This window comes from Desmodus rotundus, chromosome 3 (assembly GCF_022682495.2).
Source record: "Desmodus rotundus isolate HL8 chromosome 3, HLdesRot8A.1, whole genome shotgun sequence".
In the NCBI taxonomy this organism is placed as follows: domain Eukaryota; kingdom Metazoa; phylum Chordata; class Mammalia; order Chiroptera; family Phyllostomidae; genus Desmodus; species Desmodus rotundus.
Window position 1 is genome coordinate 177,190,343 of NC_071389.1, and position 12,970 is coordinate 177,203,312.

General features: G+C 43.8%; 1 protein-coding gene across 1 annotated transcript in view; it reads right to left on the reverse strand.

Moving 5' to 3' along the window:
• The window catches only part of BORCS5 (BLOC-1 related complex subunit 5), an 83,343-nt gene extending 78,664 nt beyond the window's left edge, over window positions 1–4,679 (reverse strand). Inside the window, exons 1-2 of the mRNA XM_053921796.1 lie at window positions 4,252–4,679; window positions 2,679–2,822 (exon numbers count right to left, since the gene is read on the reverse strand). Coding sequence (XP_053777771.1) covers window positions 2,679–2,822; window positions 4,252–4,309 — 202 coding nt within the window. The 5' untranslated portion in view covers window positions 4,310–4,679. The remainder of the gene's footprint in view (window positions 1–2,678; window positions 2,823–4,251) is intronic.
• Window positions 4,680–12,970: the final 8,291 nt, after the last annotated feature.

Here is a 12,970-nt window from a genome sequence, read left to right on the forward strand (position 1 = left end):
ACAGTGATGAGTAGCCCCAGCAGGCGGCCGGCAGGGCTTCAAATCACCAGGCAATGCAGGAGGCGCAGCCGCACACCCATCACTCTCTTTCCTATTACAGCCTAGCTACTTGAGCAATGGGCTTTGCCAGAATTGGAAACTGTGTCTTACTCTATGTACAAAATTGTTAAACACTTGATGTCCTGATGCCATCAGAAGATGGGCTATCACTTACAGCCACATGATTTTAGCAACTGAAATTAAGCTCTGAGCACCAATATTTTAATCTATAAAATGGAAAGAATAATAGCTATTGTGCAGAGGTAGAGGGGGAGGGAATTAGCTACTATGATTATCACAATTATACTTATTATTTCTACCCAATTGTCCCCTTTGCCTATCTTTTCTAATCACCATCCGAGATGTTTGTACTTCACAGTGAAACACGAGCATCAACTTAAATGCTCACTTGCTTTGTTTCCTGCAGTCTGGCCATTGTCACATGTTGCTATTTCTATTTTCATGCCACTCTCACCAAATGATTTCTCTATCTTTCCAAATCCTAGATCATCTCTTAATTGCAACCTGCTACCCACTAGCTTTCCTCGCTCTCGCACCTATTCTCAATGTTCTCCACAACCAAAATTCACAGAGGTGCAAAACAAAACCAGAGCAACACAGCTAGTTGGTGGCCAAGTGCCAATTAGAACCTGGGTATCAATGCAACCACGTCCAGCTGCACTGCACGGACTTCACCACATTAATTATTCACTTTCCAATTCCCAGGGGTCATTTTAAATGTGAGGTTAACTTCCCTTAACACCAAGCCTTTTCCTAGATGTTTCCCTCCTGGTCAACTTAGTATCATGAAAAATGAGTTATTTCAAATGCTTAAAAAAGAAACATTATCTCAGAAAATTATTAAATATATCTCAATGTTCTGGGGTTTTTTGTTTTTGTTTTTTCTAGTATTTCCCTAAAGTAGGGACAAAAATTGGATACATAAGGCTTCCCCCAGGAGTAGAAGACTTTGGGAGGAAAAAGGATGCAGCAACAGGAAACAGAGCCAGGAAAATTCTGACTGTGAACAGCACTGAAATCAATTCCAGAAGGAATGGAGTGGAGAATACCAGTGTCCACCTCTAAGTTTCTAAACACAAAGGCTATATCTTTTAATACTATTGTACAAGGATAGGTGAAGATGGAAATTTCATTAATGTTGGCTTCTTTGGAGAATCACATCCATCCTCAAAATCATGAAAACTAGTAAGAAGATGGGTAACAGGATGCAATGTGCTGTTTTATGTAAGAGCCAGGGGAGTTTACCAAAGTCTAACTCTAAGGACTGTGGGGAACAGACTAAAAACTTGTATTGCCTCATCTGTAAAGCAGAGGAAGTGCTAGGAAGAATTGGCTGATATACGGATTATCCATAAAGTACCATTTATTTTTATATTTTTGGTTTTTTAAGTATAGTGTAATGGTGTAACTATTATAGAATTTGATATCACGTTCACCCTCTCTACTGGCCAGCTGTCTATCTGATCTAGCACAAATCACTCAAACACATTTAATGATGTCAGAATTAAAGGAATGATATGTGTACGGCGAGGCCTTTAAAATGGATATATAGCCCTGGCTAGTGTGGCTCAGTGGACTGAACGCTGGCCTGCAAACCAAAGGGTCACCAGTTCAATTCCCAGTCAGGACATATGCCTGGATTGCGGGCCAGGTCCCCATTTGGGGGCACATGAGAGGCAACCACACAAATATGTTTCTCTCCCTCTCTTTCTCCCTCCCTTCCCCTCTATCTCGCAATAAATAAATAAAATCTTAAAAATAATATGTAAATGTAAGATGACTTATATTACTATACATTGTACGAGGTTAAAAAATCAAAGACATTATGTTCATTTTATGCATCCTAATCTTTTGGGGGAGAGGGAGGCAGAAAGAGAGATTCTTATAGTAGAAACCCCACTCCATTAATAGAAAATCATCACTACTACTTAATGGAGATATGAAAATAATGAAATAAATTAGTGTACTTACTAAGGAAAAATATAAAATATAGTTATTAAATGAATAATAAAATTCATATTAAAAGGTAACTACCTCAAGTATACACTAATGAGGAGGGCTGATGGCTTGAATACACTCTCTCCCCTCAATATGTACATTTGCCTCTCATTCAGTAGGTTGCCAGAATTATAGAATTAAAAGTGTATCAGTGGACATGGAGACTTTCCTCTATGGATCTGAACTAGTCCACCCATAGACCAGACGAAGAATAAAAATCTTTTCATGGAAATATAACAGGTGAGGGCCAACTCCAACATCATTCATTCCCTCATTTACTCAGATCCTACTTCATACCTAACTCCAGTCCAAGCGCTGAGGACTTGACATGTGGAACCAAGGCTGTCATGGAGCACACATTCTACTGCAGCACAGAAGTACAGACAGTAAGGAAATAAGCTATGCAGCAGGTCAGTGATGAGTAAGTGCAACAGAGACAAACAGGCAGGGAAAAGGACTGCAATTCTAAATAGGGCAGTCATGGAAGGCTTCACAGAGAAGATGAAGGCCTAAAGCAAAGGCCTAAAGGAGGTGAGTGAGGCACACAGGTATCTGGGGAGAGTAGTGAGGCTATGCAAACCTTTCCAGCAAATCCAGAAAGTCAAAATGCAAGCCCTTACCTTTCAAAAGTGGTTGGAAGGTTGGAATCTCTTGCAATTTGATGACATCAGGATCATTGCTGACGTTCCGGGAGGCCTGGGAGCCCTGAGCTACAACCACGATGTCATCCATCTTGGCTCTATGCTTAGCTGGAGAAGGAGTCACTGAAAATAAAATTAGTTTATTTAGTCACCCCTGTCTCACCAAAGCTATTTCACTGTCGTCAATAAATAATATTTTTATACGACAACAACAAAAAATGCGAACTGGATTTATCCTGCAGTGGGGGCCCGGGTAAGGGACATGTATCAGGGAGGACCTCTATTTTCAACAGTAGTTAAAAAAACTCAAACATTACAGCAATATATATGAAACTGTTTTTGCAATTTAAAAATATTTTACTATTCAACACACAAAAGAACAGCAGATTGTGTTTTTAATTTTTAATTCTTTGATCTTCTTTATGACTGTGCCTATTTAACCAATGAAGAAATAAGGGTACAAGATTTGGCTGTGATTTGTCCAAGGTCAATAGCACTAGACACAGGTTAGGAAAGGAACTGGAGGTCTGCAGATTGTTGGTACACATGACCCACCCCTGTGACACAGCAGTTGCAAAGCTGTCTAGCCACCCATCACAGCAAACCAAGTATATTTAACAGGTCCTACTTATGGGAAAAACAAAAAACAAAAAACAAAACCCTGATACTCAACCCTAGATAATGGGTGTACTCCTCAGGCACCAGCCGCCTCACCCTTAAAGTTACAGGAATTAGTCCAGAATGTGAAAAAATAATCAGTAGGTCCCTTCTAGGCTGAGGCAAAATTAAGAAACTTGGAGGATTGCTAGAGGTGGTCAATTTCAGGTCTCAAGAAAATGTAATCTACTTGGTAGGAAGTGATTCAAACCACCAAGGACTTCTTCACCCAAGACATCCTCCAATCCCTATATATCTTCTGGTTGGGGCCAGAACACACTTTGAAAGTATTTTACACTCTATAAGGTAGTATTTGCAAGCTCATCAGTCAGGTTCTCAAAGGTTGGTCCAGGGATGCCACAGAACTGCCCTGCCTCCTAGAGGCTAGAGTCTCTCATGACATGGCATCCACTCTTCAGAATCTCTGCTTTTATTGCTCTTCAAAAAACGTCTCTTGGTACTTTACCTAACGCACCCAAGGGTTAAAAGATTGTACACCTGTCACACATGCCTTCTGAAAAGGAACCTCTAAGACGCATTTTTAAGAAGGAACCTGTTCTTAGAGGTCCTGTCTACGATCTATCCACTGTGAGAATCAAATGTCACTATGTCAGTCTGAGTACCAAAGCCAAGAATCAATCAGGTCATCTTTTAAACAGGCTGTGTCTGGGAGAAACAGCTGTTTTGAAAATAAATAATGGGTATGGGCGCCTATGCTGGCTTAGCTTGCGGTCACAGGCACTAACATCCATCGGGGGATACATTGTCAAGGATCTTTAAAAAAAAAGCAGGATGAAGGCTTTCTGGGCGTTCCAGTCCGCGGGTCCCAGACCCACTAGGCTAGGAGGCAGCACGCCATGACTGGCTGGAGGATAGTGGAAGTTAGGGCACCGACCTGAGGAGTTCAGATCGTTGGATCGGCTCTCGGCCTCCGAGCTCTGCTCACTGCCCATCGTGCCGGCAGCGATGGCAGCGGAACAACGGTGGGACTGGCGGTCACCGTTCCGGCGGCGGGGCGACAGGGCAGGGACAGGGATTAGGACAGGATTGCTACGAGTCTGGGCGCCGCAGCGGGTCGCTGTGTGCGGGAGGTGCGCTCAGCCCACGAAAGGGCGCCGGATGGGGAACGGAGAGCCTCTATTTGGGGAACGGATGCGCCAGGCGGAGAGGCGCGGCTGCACGCCGTTCGCCCGCCTTCCTTAAACGAATCCCAAGGTGAGGGAGGCGGACAAGGCCGGGCTTCGGCCGCGCCCTCCACCGGCAGGCAGTACTGCTCTCACTCACTCGCTCCAGCGCTGCGAACCGGCTCCTTCCCGGACGCGGATTGGCTGCGCTGGCTAAGCGCGGCCGTCAGTTCCGGGTTAGAGGGCCACCGCCCCTTGCCCTAGCTTGGGCGGGGAGACTTGCGCTGGAAACTAGGGCGACGCCCACTTAAAGGGCCCAACTGCCTGAAAACTAGACACACCCAAAGAATGGGCTCCTTCATGTTGTACTGATTCGTCACCTTTAAGCATCATATACACATTAGGCACTGTATCCCTATCTTTAGATCTTTACAAAATAGATTTTTTAACTTTGTTTTACAGATAAAGAGAGGTGCTAGGTGGAGTTAGGATCCGAATCCACAATTGTCTGGATGTAAAGCCTCCTGTTTCAGGTCCGAAAGCTGGGAGTGTAGTAGTGGACAACCATACAAAAAGTACTAAATGACGAAAGAAGGAGCTGGAAATGAGACACAAATGGTGTGTGTGCATCTTCAAAGGAAAGTGGATGCCACTACAGTCACTTTCTGGGGACCTTGACAATGATCAGGAAGCTGCCATTCTGAAGCAAGCAAAGGCAAGAAAACAATATAAATGCGAAACGGAAACTGCTGGTTCGGGCAGGTCAAGGACGTGACCTAGCAATGCAGTGCCATCGAGGAGTTGATAGGGTCTGGGATTCTCAGAACTTTGCGACTCACTTTACACTGTTTGCGTCAAGAAATTTCAAGCAAATGTGAGATTTTATACACATAAATATAATCTCAGGAGGAGTGCCAAATTCACTAAATGATTGAGTCCCTTCTATATCACAGACATTCGCCCTATTTTATCTTATTTAATTTTCACAACAACTGAGGTCCATAAACGGGTAACTTCCCCAGGCAGAATTAGTGTTTAGTACTGTCTGGTTTCAAACCTCAGGCTCTTTCCTCTACTCAGCATTACAATACTGTGAAAAAAAAAAAGTGTAAATGAATGCAAGTTCAATATTCTGTGGGATTATGTAGAACTAAAAACTACCTGATAGATCAGAGTAAACTCCTAGGACGCGGTGTTTGCGTAGTCTTGAGGTTTACACAAACCACCAGTCTGATGGGACTGGGAAGGGCCTACTAAGCAATGTGACCATGTTCTCCTGGAGAGCCCTTCTCTTCCCACCTGTATCTGCCTTCATCTGGGGTGGGTGAGAAAGGAGATAAAAAGGGAACGCATAACTCATATTCTAGCTCTTATTATTCCACATCAAAGCATATGTATCCTGTATTCCATACCCTACTCGATGCTGATGTGATAACATTTTTCATGCTTCCCTTTAGATGAACATTTCATTCTAAAAGGGATATTATAGTCTGTCCATCAACTGAGGAATTGATAAATGTATCATCCCATTCTCTACTGATTTGCAAGGTCTCTGGCTGAGACACAACTGATAGATAGCCTTATGAAGTTTCCTTTGTATGAGAAAAATTATTTTTTTAACTCCTTTTAAAATTCTTTCTTTGTCTCTGACTTTAAACAGTTTTATTGTAATTTGTCTTGCTGAAGAATGTTTTGCATTGAAATTTTGAGGTGGTGTATTAGTTTTATAAACTTGCATATCCAAATCTCTCCCCAGAACTTAGGGAAGTTCTCAGCCATTATTTCTTTAAGTGAGATTTCTACTCCATCTCCTTCTCTTTTCCTTCTGGGACTCCAATGGCACCTTAGTTTTTCTTAATGGTGTCCCATAGGCTTTTTTAAATTTTTTATTACTTCTCATTCTTTTTTCTCTTTGTTCCTCTGATTGCATAATTTCAATTGATCTGTCTTCTGCACTAATTTTAGCTCACTGATATTTTTTTCTGCTTAGTCAAGTCTGCTGTTGAAGCCCTCTGTTGAATTCTTCAGTTCAGTGTATTCTGCTTCAAAATTACTTTTGACTTTTTTATGCTTTTTATCTCTGTTGGACTTCTCATCTTCTTCTTGAATTGGTTTACTGATATCATTAAGTTATTTATCTGTGTTTGTTACCAGTGGGCAAGACAGCACCTTTTGCCACCCTCTCCCAACAAGCCAAGCTAAGGTACCTGTGATAAGCTGCATGAAGGAGGGGGCAGCCTCTGAGGGTGGGGAAAGGAGCCTGGAAGCTCGGCTGATCACAGCATCTTGGTGGTGCAGTGCCTGGCCCCCAGGCACTGCAGGAACCCTGGAGGACACCAGGAGTGGCAGGGTGCCGCCTCCTACAGTGGGAGCGGTGGTTGGTCCTCACCACAGCAGAGCATTCCCTCGGAATTAGTGGAGCTTCCTGGGCGAGGCCCGGAAGGCAGGGAAGCCTGGCAGCCTCAGGACCCAGCAGAGTAGGGGAGTCTCTCCCCACTGGCAGAATGGTGGCAGAATGGCAGTGGGGGGGTTCTTTTTTTAAAGATTTTATTTATTTATTTTAGAGAGAGGTGAAGGGAGTGAGAAAGAGTGGGAGAGAAACATCAGTATGTGAGAGTAACATCAATCAGTTGCCTCTCGAATATGCCCCCCAGCTGGGGACCTGGCCCACAACCCAGGCATGTGCCCTGACTAGGAACTGAACCAGCAACCCTTCACTTTGCAGGAAGATGCTCAACCAACTGCCACCCCCGTCAGGGGAGAGAGAAGTTCTTACACTGAGTTGCTGAAAGCTGGAAATGTGAATGGATAGGGCTGCTATTGGGCCAAAAGCTAGAAAGATAATGGGATAATGGGAAAAGCCCTTGCCCTCAGCTTTCTAGTACCAAATTGGGGGTGGGACCAGGGGAAGGTGGGCACATGGCCATAGAAATCAGAATGGTGGCAGGAGGAGGTTCTATACTTCTTTTTCTGGGGAAAGAAGGGATTGGCTGGAAGGTGAACCACCAAAAGTGTGTGAGAGTTTAGGAAGTTGATTGGTCTTTCTGAGAAAGCACCTGGCCCAGCCCTCACCCCAAATGGATATAGCCCCAGGGGAACAAAGAAACTCTCTATCCTTCTTGCTCCTTGCTTGCTGCTCAGGACCAGCTCTGCTCTCTTACTCATTGCTTACTGCTTGGGACCTGCTCTCTCTTGTTCGTCCCTCACTTAGCAGTCATGTAGCCCATAGCATCCAGGAGGGAGTCTCTCTCTCTCTCTCTCTCTCTCTCGCTCTCTCTCTCTCTCTCTCTCTCTCTGACCTTGTTAAGTAGTTGCCGGTGTGTTTGGGTGCTCTCCATTTGGGAGCACATGATCTTGTGGCCCTAGCAGCTGCATGGCCATGGCTGGGCCGGCTCCACACACAGCCTCCAGGAGGGAGCCCAAAGCTGGACAGCAGCTGAGAACAAGCTAAGCCACCTGGATGATCACTTAGTAGCTGCCTAGGGCCCCATAGGATGGTACTTTAAGATAGGGCAGTAATTCTGGGCCCTTCCTTTTGTTTTGGTCTTGCTGAGAGTGGCTGGGTTTTGATTGGGTTTTGCAGAGGAGATGAGCTTTGAGACAGGGAGTCCCTCATTCTCCAAGACAGTGCAGCATCTGAACAAAACCTTTTCCTTTTGTTTCAGCACCCGCCCCACAAGTTTGGCTTTTGTGTTGACAGGCATCCAAACCTCCATTTTTCTTTGTTCAGTAGTGTGTGCTCTTGTAGCTCTCTGAGCATCTTTGAAACATTTATTTTGAATTCTTTTTCAGGCAATTCCTAGAACTCCATTTCTTTAAGGGCCAGTTACTGGAAGTGCACTGTATTCCGTTAGTGGAAACGTGTTTCCCTGGTTCTTCATGATCCCTGTAGCCTTGAGGAGGTGTCTGCACATTGGAAGAAGCAATTATCTCCTCCAGACTTTGTGGACTGACTTCAGTAAGGGAAAATTTTCACCTGCGGGTGGAGGCACACTGGAACATGTCATGTCCCCCGTGGTACAGGACACCAAGTGCAGGGACATGTGGCGGCACAGGGCACAGGCGGGCATGATGTCTTTTTGGGTCAGGCCACAGATGTCCACAGAATCAACTACTCTGTGGGCCTTGGCAAGCACTGTGTGATGTTTTCAGTGGCTGGAATGTCTATTGGAGTCTTATGTGGCATCTCCAGCTTCAGTTGCAGAGGGCCAGCAGTAGGTGCCTATGTAGAGGGAGGGGCAGGCTGCAGACACAGTAGTGGAAGGGGCCAGGGAACACAGCAAGTTCTACATGCTCACTGGCAGATGTAGGGTCTCCAGTTGTTAATGTACTCTATTGTGGCTGCTGGGTCTTGCCAAGGGCAAAGTGGACAGGGGTCTCTCCAGAGGTATGCAGGTGCACAGTTGGAGGGGCTAGCTGCAGGTGAGTGCAGTGGTACAGGCCAGTGATAGAAGACAAAGCCAGATCCAGGCCCACAAGCAGCTGTGTGTATGTGTGCGTGGAGTGGGGGAGGAGTGGTTATTGGTACCGTTTCTTGTGGCTGCACAATCCTCTCAGGTGTACACACTACAGTGGACATTGCTGACGCGTATCAGGCCTGCAGTACGCAAATGCACTGCTGAAGGGGCTAGCTGAAAGTGTGCATACAGCAGTGGAGGTGAGCTGCAGGAGTCTAGGCTGGCATCTTGCACTCATGCAGCCACAGAAGCCTGCACTGGTTGCCAGTGTGGTTCTGGATATTGGAGCAGGAGAGAAAGCAGGGAAGGAATTGGGCATCAGTCAGCAGCAAATACCTGTGGCGTAAAAGTTGTGAAATCTGCAGGGCCTTTATGGCACCTGTGCTAGCCATTGGTTCTTCAGTGGTGCAATTTGCTGGGTTTGTCTGCAGAGCAGGTCACCAGGCACCTCAGTCATTCCTGTCATGTGGCTGCTATTGTAGCCCTTGACTTTCTTCTGTCTTCCTCGCCATGTCTATAAGTCTCAGCTTTACCAGTCTGAGTGAGGTGCCCCAAAAGGCTGGTGCCTCACCCAGCTCTTCCTATCTCAGCAAGTGGAACTCTCTCTAGCTGGGAAGTTCCCTCTTGGCATTAAGCACTGCTGGCTTGGGGAGTGGGATGGTGCAGACAAAATGAAGCTGTCTTCCTTCTCTTCTTGTGCTATTATTTTCAGGGTTTTTTGTTCTGCTGTGTTGCATTAGATTCTTAAGTGTAGTCCAGAGCTCTCCCAGAACTGTTTTTGTTCATGAATGGCTTTCTAATTGTTGATCTTTGTGGGGCGACAGAGGCTGAGGACTCCCATGCCACCGTGGGATTTCTGTGTTTGATAAATGGATAAATAAAATGTGTTATATTCATACAACAAAGTATTATTTGCCTCCTAAAAAAGAAATGAAGTACTAATATGTGCTACAACATGGGTAAACCTTGAAAACATGCGATGTGAAAGAAGTCCATCACAAAAGACCGCATATTGTAGGTTCTATTTACACTCATGTAAATATCCAAAAGACACAAAGAGAGACACAAACAGATGAGCGGTTACCTGGGGCTGAAGGGGAAGAGGGTGGAGGTGACACGGGGAATGATTATTTATTGGTGTACTTGATCACACAGTTAATAAGTGATAAAAACCAGGAAACAAATGGGTTTTTTTAGATTTTATTTATTTTTTAGAGAGAGAGGAAGGCAGGGAGAAAGAGAGGGAGAGAAACATCTATCTGTGAGAGCCACATCGATCCGTTGCTTCTCAAAAGCCCCTACCTAGCCTGCAACCCAGGTATGTACCCTGACTGGGAATCAAACTGGTGACTTTTTGGTTCACGGGCTGGCACTCAGCCTACTGAGTCACCCCAGTAGGAGGGGCAGGAGTCAAGTTCTAAAACTCACAATGCCTCTAACCCACTCCTGACTAGCTTCTTTTGTGTCTTTTGTTGCCCGGCAATCTGTCCATGCAGTCCCCAAGCCTGAAATCTGCTTACCCCAACCCCCACATCAACCAGTCGGAAGTCTAGAGCTTCTCATCTTAATTTCTCTTCCACCTCTATGCCCTGTTTAGGGTCCTCTCATTTCCTCCATTTCTTCGAAAACAGAAGGACTCTGGTCTTACCTCCTTCAACCCATCCTACAGGTGGATGGCAGAGAGAATTTTCTAGAATGTTAATTAGGTCTCTGGATCTGCACTGCCCTACTAAAAACCTTCAATAACTCACCATGTCTTTCAGAGTGAAGTTTAAAATGTAGCATATGAGAACCTTCGCGCTCTGACCCCAGCCGCTCTACTCCTCTATGCACACCAGCAACCCTCGTGCCAGCCTGCGGGATGGAGTTCCCTGACCCTTGAATGGTCATGCTATTTTGTCTGTCTGGAATATTCAGCTTCATCTCTCCATCTAGCTAAGTGAACTTCATCCTTCAAGATTCAACCTGTTGAAAATGAATATCCACACTAAACCTTCACTGGGTGTTTATAGCAGCTTTATTCATAGTTGCCAAAACTTGGAAGCAAACAAAATATCCTTCAGTAGGTGGTTGGATAAACAACAATGGACTATTATCTAGTGAGAAAAAGAAATGAGCTACCAAACCGTGAAGAGACATGGAGAAAACTGCATATTATTAAGTGAAAGAAGCCAATCTGAAGAGGCTAAATACTGGTCCAACCCTATGACATTCTGGAAAAGGCAAAACCAAGGAGATGATAAAATGATCAGTGATTGCCGGGTATGGCATAAGGTGGAAAGGGATGATAAACAGGCTGAAATGAAAGATTTTCAGAGCAGTGAAAATACTCTGTATGATACTACAATGGTGGATACGTGTCATTACTCATTGTCCAAACCCAGAGAATGTACACCACCAAACGAGCAGAAGGAAAAATATGGACTTTAAATATGTACAGTTGTAACAAATGTACCTCTCTGGTGGGGGTGTCGATAATGGGGAAGGCTACGTGTGTGTGGGGGCTGAGGGTATGTGGGAAACCTCCGTACTTTCCCTACAATTTCCTTGTGAACTTAAAACTGCTGTAAAAATATTGTCCTTTAAAAAAATGGTTTAACTTATACACCGCCTCCCAGAAGTCCACATTAGATGCCCCTCCCTGAACTTCCTTAGTTAACATCGTCTATCATGACATTGATTTCTCTTTGTCTCCCCTACTGCTCTGTAAGCATCTTGAAGGTAGATTCTGTGGCTTCTTGGTCTTTAATTTACCCTACAGGAGCTTAATACATGTTTTCTGGATAAAACACTTTTTAAAAAAAAATGTGCCTCCACAGAAATGGGACTCAGCCTCAGGAAAAGAGAATCAGTAATCTCTTCAGGCAATGAGGAATCCATGAATATAATTTATAATTTAAACACCTCATTCATGCTAATATAAAAGTTCTTCAATCATTGTTTCCATCATTAATCATTATTTTAATTATGTTCAGTGTCATAACTGAATACGTAATATCACTTCAATGATACAGGATCATTGTATCAAAACACTGAGTCTGAAGTTTCTACGTGAGGGAAAGGTCACTTAGTGCTTAGTAGGGATACTCCTTATAGTAGATTCAAAGACTATGACCTCTCTATACCTTGGACCCTCAAGTATATCATCAGCAGAGATAAAATGTACTGTGTACATCAGTCTCTTGTTGCATCAGGAAAATCACTCCAATGGAAAGTCACTGTGGAATTTCCTTGTCTTTGATAACTCTTTAAAACCAAGTTTTTGCAATATTATTGTAATTCAAGAGTAGGTCACCCTCTGTGTACAGCTAGTTAAGAGTTAGTTTCACACAATGGGCCATTATTCATGGGCAGTCTGTCAGCATATGTTTCGTGCAGCTATTGGGAAAGCTAGGAAATAGCAGTTGCCTTTATCAGGAATGGAATAATAATCTACAATTGCCAAGTGCTTTAGGTTTGAAAGCTCTTTCACACCTACCAAAGTAGAGATATTGTCAAAGGTAAGACCTCTTGGCACGTTAAGTGTCAATGGTTTAACAATGTTGCGTTTGTTTGCACATATATAGGGGTGGGGTGGAGTGAGCATGGATTAAAAACACACTTCCTAGTAGTTCTTTTCCACTCATTCAATCAACAAATATACTTTAGTTAAATATTTACTGAGTACCTCTTAAGTACCAGTCACTATGCTAAATGTTAGGGATACAATTTTAATAATTATAACAGACACCATTTTTTAAAAAATCATTATACCTACAAACAATAAATCCTGCAGAGTCCAAATGTCTTCGGTGAGGCCTGACTTGCTCATAATATTTAACTCAAGAATTGCCAACTCGTCGGGTAAGTTAAGTAGAAAAAAAAAAAATGCAAAGGTTGAACTTTTATCAGGAGAAGGATATTTAATTTTATCATTTACCATAATGGGAATCTTAAATCTTTATATTAAACATTTTTCCTTTGGAAAAAGAAATGCCAACTCTAATTGAGGACCCTTCAAGCCTCCAGTTATCGAAATAGGTTCTCATAACTA